The sequence below is a fragment of the Penicillium hispanicum genome (assembly GCF_028827665.1).
Source record: "Penicillium hispanicum strain IBT 35686 chromosome Unknown utg000008l_segment0_segment0, whole genome shotgun sequence".
NCBI lineage: Eukaryota > Fungi > Ascomycota > Eurotiomycetes > Eurotiales > Aspergillaceae > Penicillium > Penicillium hispanicum.
This window is the reverse complement of record NW_026623200.1, coordinates 1,329,327-1,348,361: the sequence shown is the minus strand read 5'-3', so window position 1 is coordinate 1,348,361 and position 19,035 is coordinate 1,329,327. Positions and strand designations below refer to the sequence as shown.

The window sequence follows — 19,035 nt, the reverse complement described above, 5'->3', positions numbered from 1 at the left end:
ATCGCAGGACCGCGTACGATGTTGAGATCCATCTATAGATTCTTGGAAGGCACCCGTCTCCCATTGGCGCGCTTGTGGGGACGTGTAGGGCCAATCGCGACGCGTGGTTGGGATATCCGGTTTCCTTCCCCTTGCGGCGCTGGCGATGGCCGGCATCTCTCGTCCAATCCCTCGAAATGCGGAGTGAAGGCGTGTGACTGGATGGCACCCGCGAATCGCCGGGATGGTTGATCATTGCCGGTTATGAAGGACTCTGTGGAGGCTGAATACTCACGCCCTGTCACGTTTCTGGTCACGCCGTGCGCTTGCCCTAATCACCAGACTTTCCCAGTCTGGTCGATGTAGACCAAATACAGACAAGATGGTTATGCCACGCCTCATTCGCTTTATTCCCTATGAATTTGACATGATCGGGATCTGTACTCCAGACCGCGGCATCAAGGTCATGGTTTGTATATCTACCGAGAGAAACGTACTCTGGTATTGAGTGATCTCTGTCTTCCTGCCTTTTCCATCCGTGGATTCTTTCCTTGCGTTTTACCTGTTGCCATCGCTCATCTGCAAAAGCCAATACACTCGCTATTGCTCCACATTTGCCACGCGCACTCCCAATTGCGATCTACGCGTGGCTGAAGTCTACTGTATTTGCTCGCTACCAGAGGCTGCCCATTGGGCCCTCCATGTTTGCTTTCATATCGGGCGCGATATTCGCGGATGCATACGAACGCTTTCTTTGCCCTAGACGGCAGGATATACGGGGCGATGTTCGACGACGCGACAACAGGAAAGTTCCTCTACTGCTCCACCAGCACCCCGGAGCACACCGCATCCCGCCCTTGCGTGGATTGGAGAGGGGTGAGTCTACCTTGACCGAAGTGTATCGAGCGTGTCTCGTCTTGCCTCACTTTGAGCATTCCATTCTATTTTGGAGCACCGTATGTACAAGGGCCACGGCGATCGACAGACCCAACAACAGCGAGATCCTAGTATCCGACAGCACACGCCACGCGAGACGCGGCCATGCTTTTGGCCAAGCTCCTTCGTCATACTCTTCGATGTCGAAGATGCATCTGTGACGGCCACTTGCGTCATGTGGAGGCAAGTATCACCTCGGGATGGCTGTTCATGGACCTGCATCATGGTACGAGCCTCGTGGATGACGGGGGATTGGATATGATACAGCCAAGGAACTCCGTAAGGCTCAATCTCCGTTTCAGCTCCGCGGGATATGGAAATAGACATCAGTGACTGTGATCTAGCCCTGCTGCCTTGTGCCTCAGCAGCGGATTTCCATGCGAGACACCGTCCGCGAATCGCGCATGGCCAGCCCCGGTGACGACGGCCGTGTTGACAATCCGAAGGCATCGACTCGGAATAGAGAGCACGCTAGCGGCTCTGCTGACACTTCAGCTGTGAACCGTGATTCGAGGCTATCAATGGACGTGATCGAATGGCCGACTCCGACGAAGTTCGTCGTGTCAACCCGTGCATGAGAAGTGGTCGCATGATCCGCCTCGTAAAGCTTCTTCCGCTATGGACGCTGCCACTCGGTCGCATGTCTAGGTCCATCTCGCGCACTGGATGCCAGTCTCTCGCCTTTAACGGACCATGTATTACATACCCAGTCGGGGTGATACAACATCGGCGATGTGAGACGGCTGAGGCATCGCGGGCCAATGACGAAGTGCTTGCCATGGCTCGTCCAGTGCCTTGCGGTCCAGCCCAACGCTTAGGGCTGCATCACATAGCACGAACATATACAATGTCTAGCCACGAGCTGGAACCGGGGCCTGCCGTCTGCCGGCGGCGTTAGTCGCGCGCCAAGCGAGCAAATGTGAGTCGGATTCTCAGGGCCTGGACGGCGAAGCCATGGGATGACATCCATGGCATGTCATCGGCGCAACGCTGTTCGTCAGCGGGCTTGCTCCACACGATTCGACTCGAGTGAATTGCTGGATCCCTCCACTCGTGGGCCACTTGTAGATTGCACATCGTATACTTTGTCATCTCTCAACTCCCCAGCTTGGCAGGCCATATGCACTTTCTACTTGCATACAGTTTCCCTACCCCACCTGGCAGTGATCCATTGCAAGATCAGCGCAGACAGCCCATGACGCTGGGCAAGGGGGGCGATGAATTCCCCATTATGGATGTCGACTTCCAAAGTCGGGAAAGCAGAAGGAGGCTGTGCAAAGCGGGTCGACTTCCTGTGCCTCCCGATTGGCTGGTGACTGTTTTTGTATTACCCCGTCACAGCGCGGTTCGTGACGGTAATGACCGTCTGGAGATCCATCGATGTCAAATGCTGGAACTGCTGAGAAGCGAGCGATGATTGCGGGGTGCCTATTTACCTATTGACCTGATGGAGAATATTCTTCGGTCTTCGACCGCGCCGCAATTGATGCGCCTGGTGTTCGCAGCACTAGCGGCCCTTCAGCCCTGGAATGCCTCCCAAGCTCATACTGGGCGCCACGGCGGGCGCTCATTGGGTCTGATGCCCCCCGGTGGGGGTGGGCAGTGCACTGCCTTGCAGAGCTCCTCAGCTTGCGGTGGAGTTGGATGTGAACAGGCTATGAGCAGCTACAGAAGCTAACGATTTACATCGGTACATGTTCCAAGGTTGTTCGATCGCCACCGCTGATATCAAACCCAGGTCTAACCTCCTATAGTCTCCAGCTACGCGCTAGATAAACTTCCGCCCTTTTAGACCCTTTCTCACTTAGGTATTCGGATCGACTTGCATATTCCTTGTGACGATTCGCGTTTTAGCCTGCTCTACCTGGGTTCTTGCTTCTGGGTCCGACGTATCTGACCATTGCAAATGACTCGGTCACTCGGCCGGGTTCCTTACACTTGCTCTTTACGGTATATGAGGATCGCGAGATCACGAGCATGCCGTCAGGAGATCCATCGTACATGATAATTAGGTGCGCCCATTCAGTCAGCGGCCTGACAGGCCGCTGCACGCAAGCATTGCGCCTAGTTTGAGTGGTATGTACCGCCGAGGTCAAGCCTAAGCACATCTTCTGATCTGTCTCCCTCCGGCCAGGCATCCATTCACCAAATGGGAGGTCAGCACATGCTTGACTTTGCACTATATACACTATCGGATACGCTAGGTTTGTAGCACGAGTTCGACAACGTCCCACCGGGTTTTGGGGGCCTCCACCCGTAGAGGCATCCTCTCGAGGTGGAACCTCAACCCAAGACGTGGGATCCTCCGTCCACATCCATATCCTCTCGCCCGGGTCTATGAACTAGTCGATGAGGCATTGCTAGGCAACCGAGTACTACCATCTGCGCACGTCGAGTACCGCATCATGCAAGCGATTCAGAGAGTCAAGACTATAATTAGTGTATCTATCCAATAGTGGTCGTATGCACGAATTATGGATATATTCATCAAGGAAGCAGGCTGTCAACGGGCACGCCAATCGCATGATCGCGCTGAGATCGGGATCCACAATCAGGCCCCGGGACAGACTGCAGGGATCGAACACTCGTCTCTACATCTGCAGGCCAAAATCAGAATCCCGTGGTATAAGCAGCATCACGCCTAGCTGCACTCGTTCCTTCATCCCCGTCAGGGCAACCCAGCCCGGCCATATGTCGCGACATCCGCAGGATCAGATCCTGCGATAGGGCCGCTTGAGCCTCACGCAAGGGTCAAATCCAGCGAACAGCCTCGTGTATCCATGGAGTTTGTGCCCAGATAAGCCCGATCTGAGAATGGCAGGAGATGCGTTCGCTCGCTAGGGCTGATGGGGGCCAGTTCTAGAAAAGGGATGTTCCTGGCTTCGCCGCAAAGCACGCTCTAGTGCTTATCCCCCGTGCTCCCCAACGTAGCAGAGCAATACTGACCGACAGCACGGCCATTCGCAGGGTCACTTCCCAGCGATCTTGCCTGCTTTCCCAAATCCAGGCAGACGCAGATCAAATAAGCGGTCGAGTGGTACCGATTCCCAACCAGGAAAAATCATGGACGGCTCGTCCCGATGAATCAACAGACGTGGGAGGCCTTGCGTCTACAGATGGACGGGATACACGTGTTTTTGCAGCTTTGGATCAGAGTGGGCATGGGTAGATGTAGATCGGGTTGAGAATTGAAGTGTTCAGGTGGGCGGCCCCAAGAGGCACGGCGTCCACGAAGAGCATCCTGCGGGATGGATTCCCAATCATCTCGCCTATACATGAAACGGCGCATTGTTTCTGCATTATCCGCGTCTGCAGAGCGCGCGTGCCCAAGTCAATGCACCCTTGTGGCCCGGCCCGGCCTATGCGACAGTGGTCCAAGCTTCGCGAGGCTTTGTCCTCCCCGCTACGATGACGTCTCCCCTGGCAAGGTTTTGCAGAGCCACCCTTGGCAGGGAAGGACCACGCAATGAGATGAGCCGGCGGGTTTGTGTAAAGAGGGGGGATGGGTGGTTGCATCCGCTTTCTTCCGTTGTCGAGTCTGAGAAGAGATGGCTAGCTGGGCGGTAACTGGTAAATGAGATCCGAGACGATGCAGCTCGGGGGACTCAGTCAGGGTCATATGCTGAAGGCCGTTGGCGTATGGTGTGGTTCTAATGGATCTGTTCCTTTCTCCTCTGCTTCACTGAGACTTGAAATGGCGGTATCGGGGCTCCCCGGTTGCACTCATAACGAGTTAGTGCAGTGTGCGCACGTCACCAAAACGAAGTTTTGCTGTCGCTTCGGCGACTCGTGATATGAAGATCATCGCATACTGGAAATCAAAGCTCGCGGTTTGGCACAGATGGAAAAAGAGACGGGTTTCTCATGCGTTCCTGGTTTCTCTTGGCTCTTTCGATGCCTCGCAGCCGGTCAACGCGCATCTGATAGAAGGTCCTATACTGGATGAGTAATGCCGTCAAAAAATTTGCATGGGACCATACTTGTGTAGGGCAAATATCCTTGCTGAGCTGTCTGGCTTCGACTGGGGGTTGTCCTTTTTGATGGCATCAATCTGGTAGACGGATTGGCATCAGAATGCATGAATGGATATAAAGTAGGAAGAGGGGGTGTGATTTTGAGCCCGCACCTTGTCATCTCTTTCCTTCTCGTCGTTATCTTTAGACTTTGATTCATTCTTGCCGTCCTTGTCTTTGGAGTCGTCCTTGTCGTCCTTATCCTTTTTGTCCTTCTCATCCTTGGCAAACTGCTTTTCTCGATCTTTCTTTCGTTGTTGCTTCTCCTCGTATTCTTTCTTCACCTTTTCAATTTCTTTGGCCATTTCATCCTCCTTAAGACGTTTCACGTCGCTCTCGGTGTCGACGATAGGCGAGCAGAAGTGACGGTCTTGCAGATGTGCGGGGCACACGTAAAAGAAGTCCTGGCTGGAGAGTGAGTGACCGTATGTATAGACTAGAAGATTTGCGGCATAAAACTGATAGGTATCTGGCATGTGATATCTCTGTTCTATCACCAGGCGTCCTTACCTTGTTGTCGGGCGTGATCAACACACTGGTGGACGGCTTGTAGCAGACGAGACAAGCTTTGGCAGAAGTGTCCGCGACCCGACGCAGGTGATAAACATTTGTCAGAGACATTTTAAACAGGAAACAGTCTTCTGTGGATAGAAGCTCTTTTCAAAAACCAGACAATTGATATCGTTTGCTCGAATGTGTGCAAATGCTATGTGGTCTGAACGTGAAGTTATCGCGGATAGCCAGTGTCATGTGACTATCACTGAAGCATTTTAGAATATACCTTCAACTGCCAACTAAGCTTCCAATGAATATTTGGACTGATTTAACGTGTGGAGCATGAGCATGATCTAGAAATGAACACGCTTCCAATGCGAAGTACGAAGCTCTCTTATTTTCATTTGAAAAAGAGTATGGACCATTGGCATCTGCTATAACCGATATTCAGGCCCGTAAAGAAACGCCTGACCATGCATTTGTTCACTGAGACCAACCCCAGTAGAACACAAAAGAACCTGAGCGACACGTCTTCCACAACCGCTCCTAATACACATGAAGAACGGAAGCTTCACAAAAGTTATCAAAGGCCATGGTAGATCATAAAGTGCTTTCCTCATCGATACCGGCGGCTTCCTTCGCCAGCCTGAGGTCTTTGCCAGCGAGGCCAATATCCCGCAGATAGGGCTTGAAAGATGACAACAAGTCTTCGAGACCACTCTTCAATGTATCGAGGACAAGCTCCACATCTGGCACGCGACGTGCCTCTGCCTGTGAATCGGGCTTGCTGGATGGTGGGAAGTTCACATCCGTCCAGTGGGCATCCAGACCACCTTCATGCACGAACGCCTTCAAATTCACGATGGTCTCTGTAAACAGACGAACCACAGATGGCACGTCAGCCTGGACCTTGCCATATTGATCTTCCGCTAAGCTGGCAGTTAAGAGCCGCGTCAGGGAGTCGACTGCATCAACGATGAGACTCAGAGAGGAGTCGGGTGTTCCAAGAACGATGCTTGAAGCTCGCTGGGCATATGTTTGCTGGAAAAGCTGACCGACTGGTGATCGGAGAGCTTGCGCAAGCATCGGATGAACGTTCTCGGGCTTGTAGGTTGTAGAGGGGCCTCCAGTAAGCAGCTTCAACTCCTCCGAGGAAGCGAGAAGCTTTTGTTTCCTCTCAGGACTGAGCATAGCCGATGAAGCCTGGTCAAAGACTTGACGAGCGCGCGCTCGTGCTTTGGGTGTCCAGTCTGGCGACTGTCCATATGCTTTAGCCGTTGAACTGAAAGCCTCGCCAAATTTACCCTGGCGTGTTGATGCTTTTGGCGAAGCCGCAAAGACGTTGCCACCCTTGGGGGCCTCTGTCAGTCGCGGGAGAGTCTGTAAGACGGGTTGGGGAGTGTTCGCCTGCGCCGCTGGCTTAGCACCAGGTGCAGGAGACTTGCTTGCCTCAATCCGTGTGTTGATCGCATTGATGACATCAGTTGTGGAGATTAGGACTTGAGTCCAAGTGGCGCCCGTATCCCGATCAATCTCGTTGAAAATCGCCTTCCGACGCTCAGATGACAGCTGGCTGATGAGACCGAGTTCCCAAAATGCGAATGCTTTTACAGCCAGCTTCTTCGCCTTCAAACCAGTCAACAGACTACCATTGGGATCTTTCGCTTCCGCTGTGAGCGGCTGTCCACGTTTCAAAGGCTCCTTGCCAATGAAGATGGAGAAGAACAGATTAGTGGTTTGCCAGCAGAGAACAAGTAGAGAGCCAGAGAAGATGGACCGGACAATCAAAAAGAGAAAACCAGGAGGTAGGAACGAATTGGGCTCGGAAGAGGATCGAGAGAAGTTCCAGAAGAGCTTGGCGAAATAGAGCGACCAGCTCCACGCGGTCTGTCGAAGGAACAGCCGATATACCACGGGGGCAATCCCCGCAACAAGAACACTTCTGGTAAGTCCAGCTATAATAATAGGCGGCAGAGCACTTTGGATGTGCGTAGTCGTGGGCGGCACAGGGTGAGTACGCTGATCGTCTTTCTTCGATGCTCGCTTTACAATAGGGACGGAAATGCTATCGTAGTCGTAGTAGAGATGCACCACTGCCTGCACACAAGCCAGGATCAAGTGATGGGTATGAAGGTAGATAGGTCTTTCGTTCAGTGTTGGCCGCTCATGTGCCCTGTGATGTTGTTAGTTCTGAAGAGATCCTTTGCCGTAACCCATGGCCACGCCACATACCTTCCCCGGTTCACCATTTCGAGGTGGGCACTTGTCGCGGAAGACCATAGGTAGATTTCGGTGAACCACCAAGCCGAAAAGAAGTACCAGCCAAATGTCTGCGCGATTTGAAGAGGGAATAGGTATCTAGCGGCGGCGACGGAGGATTTCGTTGTTCGTGAGCCGAGATGTAATTGGCCCACGCGCAGGACGAAGACGGCGAGGGATGAAACAAAGAGAAGGCCGGCTCGAAGGCCGCATGCGCCGATGGGGAACCATGACCAGAACACTGGGGAATCGCGATCATCAGTTCTTTGTGGACGTGAAGGAAAGAGCTCTGATGTCTCATGCCATCAGGTCGCAATACATACGTGACGATTTATCCCCGATCGCAATTGCAGTGAGATAGCAGACTAGAAGGGCGAGTGCGGAGGCGTGGACAAAGCGTCGGTGTAGCGCCGAAGTCAGGATTCGCCTGTACGGCCGGGGTTGGGCGGCGGCCATGATGTGCAAGCTGGGGTGGGATGGAGCTCTTGTTGGAGTGACGAGACTTAGAGCATGATCAGCGTGAACACCGCAGGAGCTTCAGAACAGGCGGAGATGATCGAGTAACGATATGGGCAGCGACAGTATTCGCTGGGGGTCGGAATCGGTCAGGAGCTGTGTGCGCTGCGCCAATGGGATCAGAACCAAATCGAGTCCATGATGGAATATTTTGAGGCATCAAAACACACCAGCCACATACTGGTCAGGTGATATAGTGGCTCAAGCTGACTGTGGCGTATGAGGCTAGGCCTCATTTAGACTAGTGGATCACGTACGTCATGTGAGGGCCATCCTGCATATCCGGCGCAGGCAACGGCGGGTGCTGTTATCTCTGGGCTATCGCTTGTCTTCTTGTTGCCAGTCATTCTTTGTCGTTTCAAAGCCAGTCGCCATGTCTTTCGACCGCTTGAACTCGCTGGAAGCTCAGCCTACCACCATGCGCCGGGATGACGACCCGCAGTATCGCGATGATCCTGGCTTCGACCACCTGGCCGAGTCGCTCTCCGACCAGCTGTTCACGTTAACTTCGAACATCTCCCGATTGTCCAACCAAATTGCGCTTCTTGGAACGAAGCGAGATACAGAGCGTGTGCGCGAACGGGTCCATAATATCCTAGAGGAGACTCGAACGGGGTTCAAGGACGTCGGAGAAGGGATCAAGAAGATACAAACCTGGGAGGACGTCAATGTAGGCTTTAACCTTCATGTGTCGTTCTTGGACATTTTACTCACAGCCTACTTCTCAGCCATCCCAGAAATGGACCCAACAGAAACTCTCGTCTGAATTCAGGGCGAACCTGGATGAATTCCAGACAGTCCAACGCCGCGCTTTGGAAAAGCAGCGCGCATCTGCTGTTGCAGCACGCACCGCCATTGAGGATGGCGAAGAACCGCAGGCCGCTGACGATGTTCAACTACAGCAGCAGCAATTGGAAGAGCAGCCTCGTCTGGCCAACCAGGGCGAAGTGGACTTCCAAGAGACGCTTATCATTGAGCGAGAAACCGAGATCCGCAACATCGAACAAAGTGTCGGTGAATTGAACGAACTCTTTCGTGACGTCGCGCATATCGTCAGCGAGCAAGGCGGCCAGCTGGATATTATCAGCGAGAATGTGCAGAACGTGACTCAGGATACCCGCGGCGCAAACACAGAGTTGCGCGGTGCTAGTCGATACCAGAAGAACGCTCGCAACAAGGCGTGCTGTTTACTTGTCATCCTGGCCGTCATACTTGCTATTATCATCCTCGCAGTTGTCCTCGGATAGACAGTTTCCTTTTTGAGTTGCCTCCGATGGCCCCAATCTTCGCAGTCCTATTCACCCTTATTATACCTACGCACGATATCCCTGATGCATGATCCAGTCTCGGTCTTCCGCGGCCAGTTTGTTTCTTCCCTCGACACTCTTGTTTGCTTGACACTGGCGTATATGGAATGGAGAATATCAATTCCTCTTGTTATCCGATCCCTTGTTGTAATATCGTACATAGTGCAATTATACAAGAATCTGTACATGTGATGCTTAGGGCCCAATCCAATGCTCCGTGTTCGCCTTGCAATGCCTAGGAGCAGTAATGATTTAACACGACGCTCAACCTAGGGGGCCCGTATCAGAAGCCAGTGAAACGATGGAATCTCAATCTCCAGCCTTCGTAGCTGTTCAACTTTGGTCGAACATCCAGATAGAAGCTGAGTTTTCCCGGTCCAGCGGTTCTAGTCAGCCCAGACGCATTTTCATCACCCCCAGACGACTTGCCCTGGTAGAAATCGATCACGTATTCAACCTGCTCGCCATCACAGCGTTCGACAACCCAATCATGTCGATCAAATGGGCGCTGATAGCCGAGCCACCCATTGATGCGTGCGCGAGGGCTCAGGAACTGCGGCTCGACTCCAAGCCCGCGGAATGAGTATAGCTTCGGCCCTCCGCACTTTTTGCTCCCGGGGTCCGACGAGGGGCCCTTCTGCTCCCACTCCAAGATCTGTTTCCATGCGCGCTCATTGACGGCGTTGTGAATGGGGATGATGGAAGCAACGGATGTCGCCAACTCGGATGCGGAGGAGGTAGATGCAGGGGTGTTCCCCTTGCGCATCAGCGCCTCGAAAAACTGTTTCTCGGATGGGTAGATCCAGTTGCCGGAGGCTTCGTCACGGCCCGTTTCGGACTCGGCGTTGGACGGGCAGCCGTGTGATGCGGCATATGCGGAAGAGGCGTAGGGCGACGGAGTGCCTTTATTGGCTTCGGGACAGGTTTTGGTCACACCTGGATCGCCGGCTCGGGGTATACTACTGATTTCTCGGTCCGTTGATAATGGGCGCTGCATCTTTGCTGGCGATTGACCGTGTTCTAGCGCCTGGCCGGAGAGTGGAGGGTGTGGTGAGTTGCCATTCTGCTGCAACCAGATCTCGCGCGTCTTGTGATCCACGGGGCAGGTGGCCGCCGGGGGCTCCACGGAAGGAGTACTTGCACCTGCGCCCATGAGGACGTGTGGATGTCAGAATCGGGATGATTACAGATAGCGGACTTGCAAATCGGCGCCGTGGAGAGTAAGCGGCGAGCGATAAATTTGCCCTCACCGCCCGGCCCATACTATTAAACGCAGCGTGCCTGACAAGGGAGTCCCTTTCCCCCCTATTGACCCATTGTGGCTTGGAAATCTCTCCAGCGTCTTTTTTAAGATCCCTGAATCCACGATGGCTGCCGCCTCTAACCAGTCCGTCTACCGGGCCACTACTACCGCTCCGGTGAACATTGCTGTCATCAAGTACGTTACCTGTGCCCCTCATAACATTCCAACAAGGAGCCCTTGATGCTGATAATGGATATCGCAGGTATTGGGGCAAACGCGATGTCACTCTCAACCTTCCGACTAATTCCTCACTCTCGGTGACCCTTTCTCAGCGTTCTCTGCGCACACTGACCACCGCTTCTTGCTCGGCCACCTACCCCGCCGAAGATACTTTGAACCTGAACGGCAAGCCGCAGGAAATCCAGTCCTCGAAGCGTACCCTTGCCTGTCTTTCCAGCCTGCGTGCCCTTCGCAAGGCCGTGGAGGATGCCGACACATCGCTGCCCAAGCTTTCTACCCTCCCCCTGCGCATTGTCTCTGAGAACAACTTCCCTACCGCTGCTGGCCTGGCCAGCTCCGCTGCCGGCTTCGCCGCTCTTGTCCGAGCCGTGGCTGACCTCTACCAACTGCCCCAATATCCGCGGGAGCTGAGTCGCATCGCACGACAAGGGTCTGGCTCTGCCTGTCGGTCGCTGATGGGCGGTTATGTCGCATGGCGCACGGGTGAACTCGCCGATGGCAGTGATAGCTTGGCCGAGGAGGTTGCTCCCGCGTCACACTGGCCAGAGATGCGGGCATTGGTCCTTGTCGTCAGCGCTGAGAAGAAGGACGTCCCTAGCACCGAGGGAATGCAGACCACTGTGAACACCTCGGAGCTCTTTGCCACGCGAGCGCAGTCTGTTGTTCCCGAGCGCATGGCTGCCATCGAGGCTGCGATTCGTGACCGGGATTTCCCCAAGTTTGCGGAGATCACCATGCGTGACTCAAATACCTTCCACGCTACCTGTTTGGACTCGTGGCCTCCAATCTTCTACATGAACGACGTTTCTCGCGCCGCCATCCGCCTGGTGCATGATATCAACCGTACGGTTGGTCGCACTGTTTGTGCCTATACCTTTGATGCCGGCCCGAATGCCGTTATCTACTACGAGGATAAGGACTCGGAGCTGGTGGCCGGTACTGTCAAGGCCATTCTCGGCGCCAACACCGTTGGCTGGGAGGGACCCTTCTATGAGAAGCTGGCGAATGTGACTACCCCCGGTGTTGCGCTGGAGAATGTTGACTCTCGCATTCTGGACGTCTTGAAGGACGGCGTGAGCCGCGTCATCTTGACGGGCGTTGGAGAGGGCCCCATCTCCGTTGAGGACCACCTTGTGTCGGAGACGGGCGAGATGGTCAACCAGTAAAGGGATCGAAGACGATATTTACGATACAGCGACCTTGTTCCACGACTTGGAAGATACCCCATTTCCTTCTGTCAAGGACCACCACTGCTCCTGCAAAAGATGATGCCGATCTCCTTCATTGTATCTTTTGCCTTTTCGGGTCTTTTCAGAATTTATTTTGCAGCATGATATACGTGACAACATCAATATGCATGAACTAGCTTTCTTTTCGGGCGACCTGTCAATGAAATCGAAGATTAAACGAAACCATCATCCGGTGCCACCCTTATTCTCAGCAGAGTCGTCTCAGCAACTGGAACAGTCGTCGCATCGCCTAAACCCATACCCGAGTGTGCGGCATGTCGCAATGAAGTTTCTTTGCTCCAGCGTAGACCGGACACAACACCCGTTAAAACTACAACCATCGCCGTAGACAGCCCCGATACGTTCGCAAGCGTATCTAGTGTAATGCGATGGCCCTTCACAGGTGCATTTGATGGCCTCGGAGTGTGAAAGTGCAGTCAAACCCAGAAGCAAAAACACATTTCTCCCAGGTGCGGACAACTGCATTGTGATCTAGCGGAGATCAGACTGAGGATGGCAACAGCAGATCTAGTGAGTTGACTTACGAAGCGCTGGTTGATGGCCAGTTCATCTACAACTGTATCCTCGCTGCAAAGGATTTGGTAACGATCCGAGAGGAGGAAGAGAGGGCGAATAAGTAGACCCAGCTTCGCCGTGTCTGCCTGGACAGCGAGTGCTTTATTTGCCGCCACAATTCGTACACATGCCATGTAGTATTGTGCTATCTGTTAGATGAAGTTTGGTCACTTTTGTGCTACCGGGCTGCGTGCCTTCGGAGAGACTCTAGCAATCACAGCATGGTATCGAATGGGGGATTCCTGTGACAATTCATCATCGAGTGAGGTTCGTCCATGGTATAGAAAGCGCCGATCGTGCTACTCGGTTGGAACCATCAGTTGGTAGCTCATTGCTGCCAGCGTTGCATCAGTGCAACAGTCTATCTCCATCGATACACCCGCGGATGATAGCTGGGCAAGGCGAGTGCTATCGCCTACTGGAAGAGAAACTACGTTCATAGAAAAGCCGCATCGGTATGGTGAGTTCTTTGGAATTTGCGAAGATTCCCAGCATCAAATCATCGATGGCACACTCGAGGCTTGATGTCCTGCGGCTGAAGAACCGGCAGCAAGACTTTAGGGTGGTAATTGATTGCCGGCAATTCTCCTTCCATATACACCAGATGATGTCTCAACCCTCAAGATAATTCACAGGCGAGTCCTCCAGATCAAGGACAGCCTAACGGTCTAGAGTCGTTCTTAGCCAAAAAGAACATGTGCTTCTCATACTAGATGAAGTGTTCATACATGTCCATCCCTGTGTTCACTCTGGGTGCATTCTTTTGGACCAGATTTCATGCTTCTTTCGAAGCTTCACTTCAGATTGCCGGAACTTAATGGGCGCTGCCATGTCGCCCACCTATTTGCTTTTGGTGCGTTCTGATATCCTCATGACTTTCATAAGCCCGTCGAGTGTTCTGGGCCAAGTGCGAGTCTCATTGTATCTTGGCATGTCGAGGATGCATGCCCCGTGGAATATGTTGGATATCGTTCGGGTCAAGTTGTCATTGATATCGATCAAGGCCCGGAGAGAGGCCCACGATAAGAGCCCACGATAGTCGCAGGATAAAGGACTGGTAGAGATGACCATTCGTTCCGACGCACCCTACCAGGTCCCTGATCTATGCACGAGATTGCATCCTCCGTGATTTCACACGTTTCTCCAGAGGGTGTTAACGTGGACTTTGAAGGATCCCCTTCCACCGTCGAAAAGAACCTCGTTCAGGGGGTTCCTAGTAGCATCCTCTTGAGGCTCATCTTGTGGAGGCAGAATATAATAAGAGAAGAAGAGGGGAGGGAACTGGGTAGAAAGAAAGGAAGAGAGAGAAAGAAGAAGGTTGTGGATATTTATAATTATATAAAGAGGTCGAGAGCTTTGAAACTCAAACGAAAGAGGCCAAAAGCCCGCATACAGCAGCAGTGAGCGGGAACACGCTTCGTAATTTGTTGAGCGTCGTCCATTTCTCAAGCAAGCCACTTGTCTCGGCATCGGAAGGATCTGATGTCGAGTTGGCCTTTTCCAGAAGGGATGTGTTGGTGCTGTTCATGACCGCCAGAGTATAAGGGACGATTCCAACCGTCAACACAGCGGCTGTGGAAAAGAGACCGCTGCGACTGAAGGGTGCTTTCTTGAATAATGGAGCTCCTGATCGAACCGACCAGGCGAGATAGAGGAAGACGGTGGCGCAGGCAGCTGAGATGCTCGCATTTGTAACCTTGGCCTGCTCAAAGAGATTTCGCCACTGTCTGATGAGAACGCCTGCCGGGAGCTTGTCTTCCCGATGAGATCGCAGGAGAGCAGGGGTAGTGACCAGGCTAGTTGCGGCGATGTTTCCTATCCACGACATGTTGTGAGTCTGGGGGTTCTTCATCGGTCGTGGAGACTGTAAATGGGTCCATACCACCGAGCCAGGCGGCACCCGAGATGCCCACGACCTGTGCAGCACGGAATGCAAAAGGGTGAGGCATGATGTGGTTTGGCAACAGGATCAGGTGAAGCCAAGGGATGGGGACTTAAGCGACTAGTGGATGCAGGAAGAAGAAATGAAACCAGGGCGGCTCCGTGAGTCTTTATAGCAAAGGGGAAGACCCATCAGGATCGCCGGATAGAGACGATCAAGCGACAAATGACGACAAAATCCGCGATTGGCCCCACGATCACTCTAGTGTCCGCCGGAAGTGCAATAATGCAACGGTTTTACATGTAGCATAGCCAAGCTTATAGCCGCCGATCCACTGCGCGATCGGTCTTTGGCGGATTTTGGCGGGCTTTGGCGGCATTTGTATGTTTGTACAAATGTGCAGCAGCAGAAGCAATTCGAGCCTTAAAAGATGCCTGGCCCCTGTCAGCAATCCCAATTCTAACCTCACCTCACCTCACCTCCTTCCTGCGGTGATCCCTTCTTCCACAGTCGACATGATGGCCTCGCGAGTCTCCTGGCAAAGCCTCCGGGTGAAACCCGTCCTGGTCTCCGCAGTTGCGCTCGCTAGCATGGGCGCTTACTATGGAACTCGATCCTTCGGGACACGAACAGCTCATGCCGAGTCCAACGAGCCTCCCAAGGTGTTTGGTGGATTTGGCTTCACGAAACTGCGTCTGCAAAGCTCCACGCAAGTCAACCACAACACCAAACGCCTGGTATTCGAGTTCCCCGACGAGAATGCTCGCAGTGGCTTGACTCTCACCTGTAAGAATGCTGCGACCCCAGCGCCGATTGGAATCAATAATAACAGAATCTCCAGCTGCTCTCCTCACCATCTCTTGGCCCAAAGGACGATGGCTCCCCGTTCCCCGACCATACACCCCCATCAGTCCACTAGGTACAGTCCCAACATCTCCGAATTGATCAAGGCTTGCTAACAGAAGTACCGATAGATCAACCGGGCTCCGTCGAGCTCATGGTCAAACAATATCCCGACGGCAAAGCGAGCACCCATCTCCACTCGCTCGTCCCCGGGGATACCCTCACCTTCGCTGCCGCCCTCCAGGGCTTCCCATGGACCCCCAATAAATTCTCCCAGGTCTACCTGATCGCCGGGGGTGCCGGAATCACCCCGATCTACCAGGTCATCCAGGGCATCCTGAACAACCCTGACGACAAGACCAAGGTCAACCTGGTCTTCGGCGTCAACACAGAACAAGATCTCCTTCTCCGCGACGAGCTGGAGCAGTACAAGAAGCGCTTCCCGGACCGCTTCAATTACCTGTACACCGTCAGCCATCCGACAGACGAGGGCTCGGTCCTGCGCAAGGGCTATGTCACGGAGGAACTGCTGCGCGGTGTCGTGCAGAATTCGGGCAAGGACACTCACGTCTTTGTCTGTGGACCGCCGGGCATGGAGGATTCGCTGGTCGGATCGAAGAAGGCTCCCCAGGGGGTTCTGGCGCGGCTGGGATTTGAGAAAGACCAGATTTACAAGTTTTAGATTGCATCTTGGGGTTGGGGCGTTGATGCGGGACATTCACTCTACACGAGATTCTCCTTTTCTTTTGTCTGTACTACCACTCCGGGGCAGTTTTCCTAGGAAATCAATTGCATAGAATGCAGTTTATGCACATACCATGAAGAGCAGCTGAGGTCTTTCAGCACTGATCCACTTGCCTATGAGTTCAGTTTTCAGTTATTTCGAGGCTCGATGGCAAGCGAAATGTGCTATTCACAGTCGGGAACTATTCGATATGTGGATTATGATCGGCGGGCTCTTGAGAGTATATAATTTGAATCCACCGGGACAATCTTTCACAAGATTGTGAACGTATATCTTGCTTATGGTGGAGAGGCTGCTTGTATAGATGATCATGTCCACGGACTGGCAGAAGAATTCTTCCCCCTCAGCGCTAGCGTAGATCCACGTTCCCTTCAAACTGCTAAAAATCCTCCGCACTGGGGCTCTGATTTATGGCAAGGACAGGAACAGGTCCTTCAGCTTGGGGTAGTTCGGGGTACCCAAGCCGGATGCAGGGTCCCATCTAGGAGCATTCTTAGTCGGATTTCTTGAGAAATAGACGAGATGAGTGATGGTCATACCCTTTAATAGCACTGAATCCGTAGGTGCCACACCCAGCGTTGGTTCCGTTGGTGATATCATGGAGGACTTCGGAGTGAGCATAGAGCACTGGGTTTACAAAACCCACCGTGCTCTTGCCCAGTGCCAGGCGCTCCTCGTTAATCTATGAGAAAAGCCACGTCAATATCATCCAAGAACAGCATTCAACTCTGAATACCTACCAGATTTAGCACAGATGCAAACAACGGCGACGCAAGGCTTGATCCGTAGTAAAAGTAATCATGAGCGTCGGTGTACGCGCGGAACCGAGCGCCATTGGCAGCGACGTCAGGGTAGGCCCGGCCGATGCGGTTATAGACACCCTTGGTGGTGTTGACATCCACGCTGAACTCCGAGTAGTAGGGATATTTCAGATCGGCCTTCTCGAAATACTTCTTCACGGCCGACTTCTGGTACTCGGGCTGCGGGAAGTAGTTCGAGAATCCACCTGCGGTGCTGAAGTTGCTAGCGGTTCCGCCGAGGTTGACGTGCATGACGCTCTCGGCATCCTTGACAGTTTGGTCTTCATAGAGCATGGTGCCCCCGACGGATGTGACGTAGGGGCAGTTGGATGGGTACTGGGGGTTGAAAATCTTGCCCTTCGGCCCTAAGCATCCGTTGGCAGCGCCGTCGCCTGCAAAGGATGCAACGCCGTAGTCGCCGGATGCAAACAGGATAGAGTGGCCCTGTAGGCCAAGCTTCATGAACTCATTGCACTGGCGCTTGGTATAGCTGATGGGGAGGTCGGCTTCAGCTTGTCCGTAGGAGGCACTGATGACGTTGGTGGGCTTGTAGACACCGCACTGAAGTTTTCCCTTGTAGCCGCCGGGTCGCTTATCAGGATAGACGGGGTCAATGCTGGGGTCGTCTCCTGTCTCTCCGTATGCGCTGTAGGTACAGTAGGACTAAAGGCGTTAGCTTGGTGGACTCATAACTTGAGAATAAGTGCGTACATACACCATCCAGAGCGTCAAGGAAGGTGTTGAACAGATTCGTGGTCGCAACCTCCTCTGGCTCATAAAGCTGGTCGTCAACTTGATATAGAGTCACCGACTGGGGATAGATAAGGGAGTAGCTGTGGTTCAATAAGTCTTGAGAAGAATTGAAATCAACTGTGGGGCACTCACACCATGTCGATGTCAATATCCGATTCGCCCGTATTCAGGGAGCTGTAGGCAGGGACCGAGAAGTTCGCGCCATCGATCAAAGCTGGAATTGGATATGTACCCTGTGGAACCCAGGGAGCATACTGCTTGTAGAAGAGATCGATGTCGGATTTGGCAAAGTAATCGCCTTGCTCATAGAGACCGAGAGAGTTGCCCTTGGTAGACTTGGTAGCATCGGGAATATCATACATGGCCTTGATACACGTCGGAGTCATATTGTATCCGCAGCCCTGCAAGTCCGATGGAAGCGACAATGCCTTGGCTGGAACCGCAAACTTGGTTCCGACGGAGGAAATGGCATTAGGTTTGATGTGCGCCAAGTTTGAAGCCCGCTTCGCCTTCTTGAGCTTCTTGAGGACTGGAGTCAGCTTGACACCGGGTGTGATGTAGTCAATGTGTCTCTGGATGTGTTCCGGGACGTGGTACCTAGTTTCGGTCAATTGGGCCCACTGGAAAGCAATCTCATAGTTCCATGGTCTTACTTGTCACAACCGATCTTAGTGCTGGCAGTCTTGGCATGCTTGTGCTCATAGAATTCGGCCAAAAATAGCTTCTCAGCTTCGTGTGCGTAGGCATCGAATGCCAGCCAGCCCTTATTATCCGAGTGAACTACCCGGGATGGGTCAATGCCAGCAGAGTCAAGCCATTCCCGCACGGCCTCCACAGCGTCTTCCGAAGGAGCGAACATGTCGTGCACCTCGTCGGCTGACCAGTACTGACCATACTTGGGAGAATCTGGCTGAGACCTGTCTAAGTATTAGCATTGAATGATGGTGAAGGTCTGTGGTCCTCGAGGGAAGGCAGAGAAAGCGAACGACTTACACTCCCATCAGGTAATCGTACCCCTTGTCGAGGTTGTTCTGAGCTAGGCCGATGCGTATGGGCAACACAGCATCGCTCTCCACCCGGTGACCCTTGATCCAATCGTGAGAGTCTCGTTCCCGCTTCTCATGCAAGACATGCTTGATCGAAGTCGGAGCGCCATTGGCGAGTGCAGCGACGGCTAGCGTCGCCCAGAGCTGATGTGCACGCATTCTCAATGCAAATC

The 19,035-nt window shown here is 53.2% G+C and overlaps 9 protein-coding genes across 9 annotated transcripts; 4 read left to right on the top strand and 5 right to left on the bottom strand.

Moving 5' to 3' along the window:
• Positions 1–714: 714 nt before the first annotated feature.
• N7459_009346 (uncharacterized protein) lies at positions 715–1,493 on the top strand (the record flags this gene model as incomplete). The annotated part of the gene is made up of 2 exons (XM_056948514.1): positions 715–855; positions 1,260–1,493. The coding sequence occupies 2 exons, from the start codon at positions 715–717 to the stop codon at positions 1,491–1,493; spliced, it is 375 nt and encodes a 124-aa protein (XP_056795739.1).
• A 3,240-nt stretch (positions 1,494–4,733) lies between these two features.
• On the bottom strand, positions 4,734–5,549 carry N7459_009345 (AAA-ATPase Vps4-associated 1 family protein; the record flags this gene model as incomplete). The annotated part of the gene is made up of 4 exons (XM_056948513.1): positions 4,734–4,848; positions 4,896–4,966; positions 5,042–5,386; positions 5,439–5,549. 4 exons carry the CDS (start codon positions 5,547–5,549, stop codon positions 4,734–4,736), a joined length of 642 nt encoding a protein of 213 aa, XP_056795738.1.
• A 474-nt stretch (positions 5,550–6,023) lies between these two features.
• Positions 6,024–8,138, bottom strand: N7459_009344 (nucleoporin NDC1; the record flags this gene model as incomplete). Its single annotated transcript, XM_056948512.1, has 3 exons — positions 6,024–7,596; positions 7,656–7,923; positions 8,006–8,138. 3 exons carry the CDS (start codon positions 8,136–8,138, stop codon positions 6,024–6,026), a joined length of 1,974 nt encoding a protein of 657 aa, XP_056795737.1.
• A 433-nt stretch (positions 8,139–8,571) lies between these two features.
• On the top strand, positions 8,572–9,445 carry N7459_009343 (SNAP receptor PEP12; the record flags this gene model as incomplete). Its single annotated transcript, XM_056948511.1, has 2 exons — positions 8,572–8,868; positions 8,915–9,445. 2 exons carry the CDS (start codon positions 8,572–8,574, stop codon positions 9,443–9,445), a joined length of 828 nt encoding a protein of 275 aa, XP_056795736.1.
• A 343-nt stretch (positions 9,446–9,788) lies between these two features.
• On the bottom strand, positions 9,789–10,658 carry N7459_009342 (cytochrome c1 heme lyase CYT2; the record flags this gene model as incomplete). The annotated part of the gene is made up of 1 exon (XM_056948510.1): positions 9,789–10,658. The coding sequence occupies one exon, from the start codon at positions 10,656–10,658 to the stop codon at positions 9,789–9,791; it is 870 nt and encodes a 289-aa protein (XP_056795735.1).
• Positions 10,659–10,872: 214 nt separating this feature from the next.
• Positions 10,873–12,154, top strand: mvd1 (diphosphomevalonate decarboxylase MVD1; the record flags this gene model as incomplete). The annotated part of the gene is made up of 2 exons (XM_056948509.1): positions 10,873–10,943; positions 11,011–12,154. The coding sequence occupies 2 exons, from the start codon at positions 10,873–10,875 to the stop codon at positions 12,152–12,154; spliced, it is 1,215 nt and encodes a 404-aa protein (XP_056795734.1).
• Positions 12,155–14,156: 2,002 nt separating this feature from the next.
• On the bottom strand, positions 14,157–14,742 carry N7459_009340 (anthrone oxygenase family protein; the record flags this gene model as incomplete). The annotated part of the gene is made up of 2 exons (XM_056948508.1): positions 14,157–14,608; positions 14,676–14,742. The coding sequence occupies 2 exons, from the start codon at positions 14,740–14,742 to the stop codon at positions 14,157–14,159; spliced, it is 519 nt and encodes a 172-aa protein (XP_056795733.1).
• A 448-nt stretch (positions 14,743–15,190) lies between these two features.
• Positions 15,191–16,200, top strand: N7459_009339 (cytochrome b5 reductase family protein; the record flags this gene model as incomplete). Its single annotated transcript, XM_056948507.1, has 3 exons — positions 15,191–15,461; positions 15,517–15,594; positions 15,650–16,200. The coding sequence occupies 3 exons, from the start codon at positions 15,191–15,193 to the stop codon at positions 16,198–16,200; spliced, it is 900 nt and encodes a 299-aa protein (XP_056795732.1).
• Positions 16,201–16,671: 471 nt separating this feature from the next.
• On the bottom strand, positions 16,672–19,021 carry N7459_009338 (S53 family peptidase; the record flags this gene model as incomplete). Its single annotated transcript, XM_056948506.1, has 7 exons — positions 16,672–16,744; positions 16,803–16,945; positions 17,004–17,726; positions 17,779–17,896; positions 17,949–18,413; positions 18,470–18,733; positions 18,810–19,021. The coding sequence occupies 7 exons, from the start codon at positions 19,019–19,021 to the stop codon at positions 16,672–16,674; spliced, it is 1,998 nt and encodes a 665-aa protein (XP_056795731.1).
• Between the last annotated feature and the right edge of the window lie 14 nt (positions 19,022–19,035).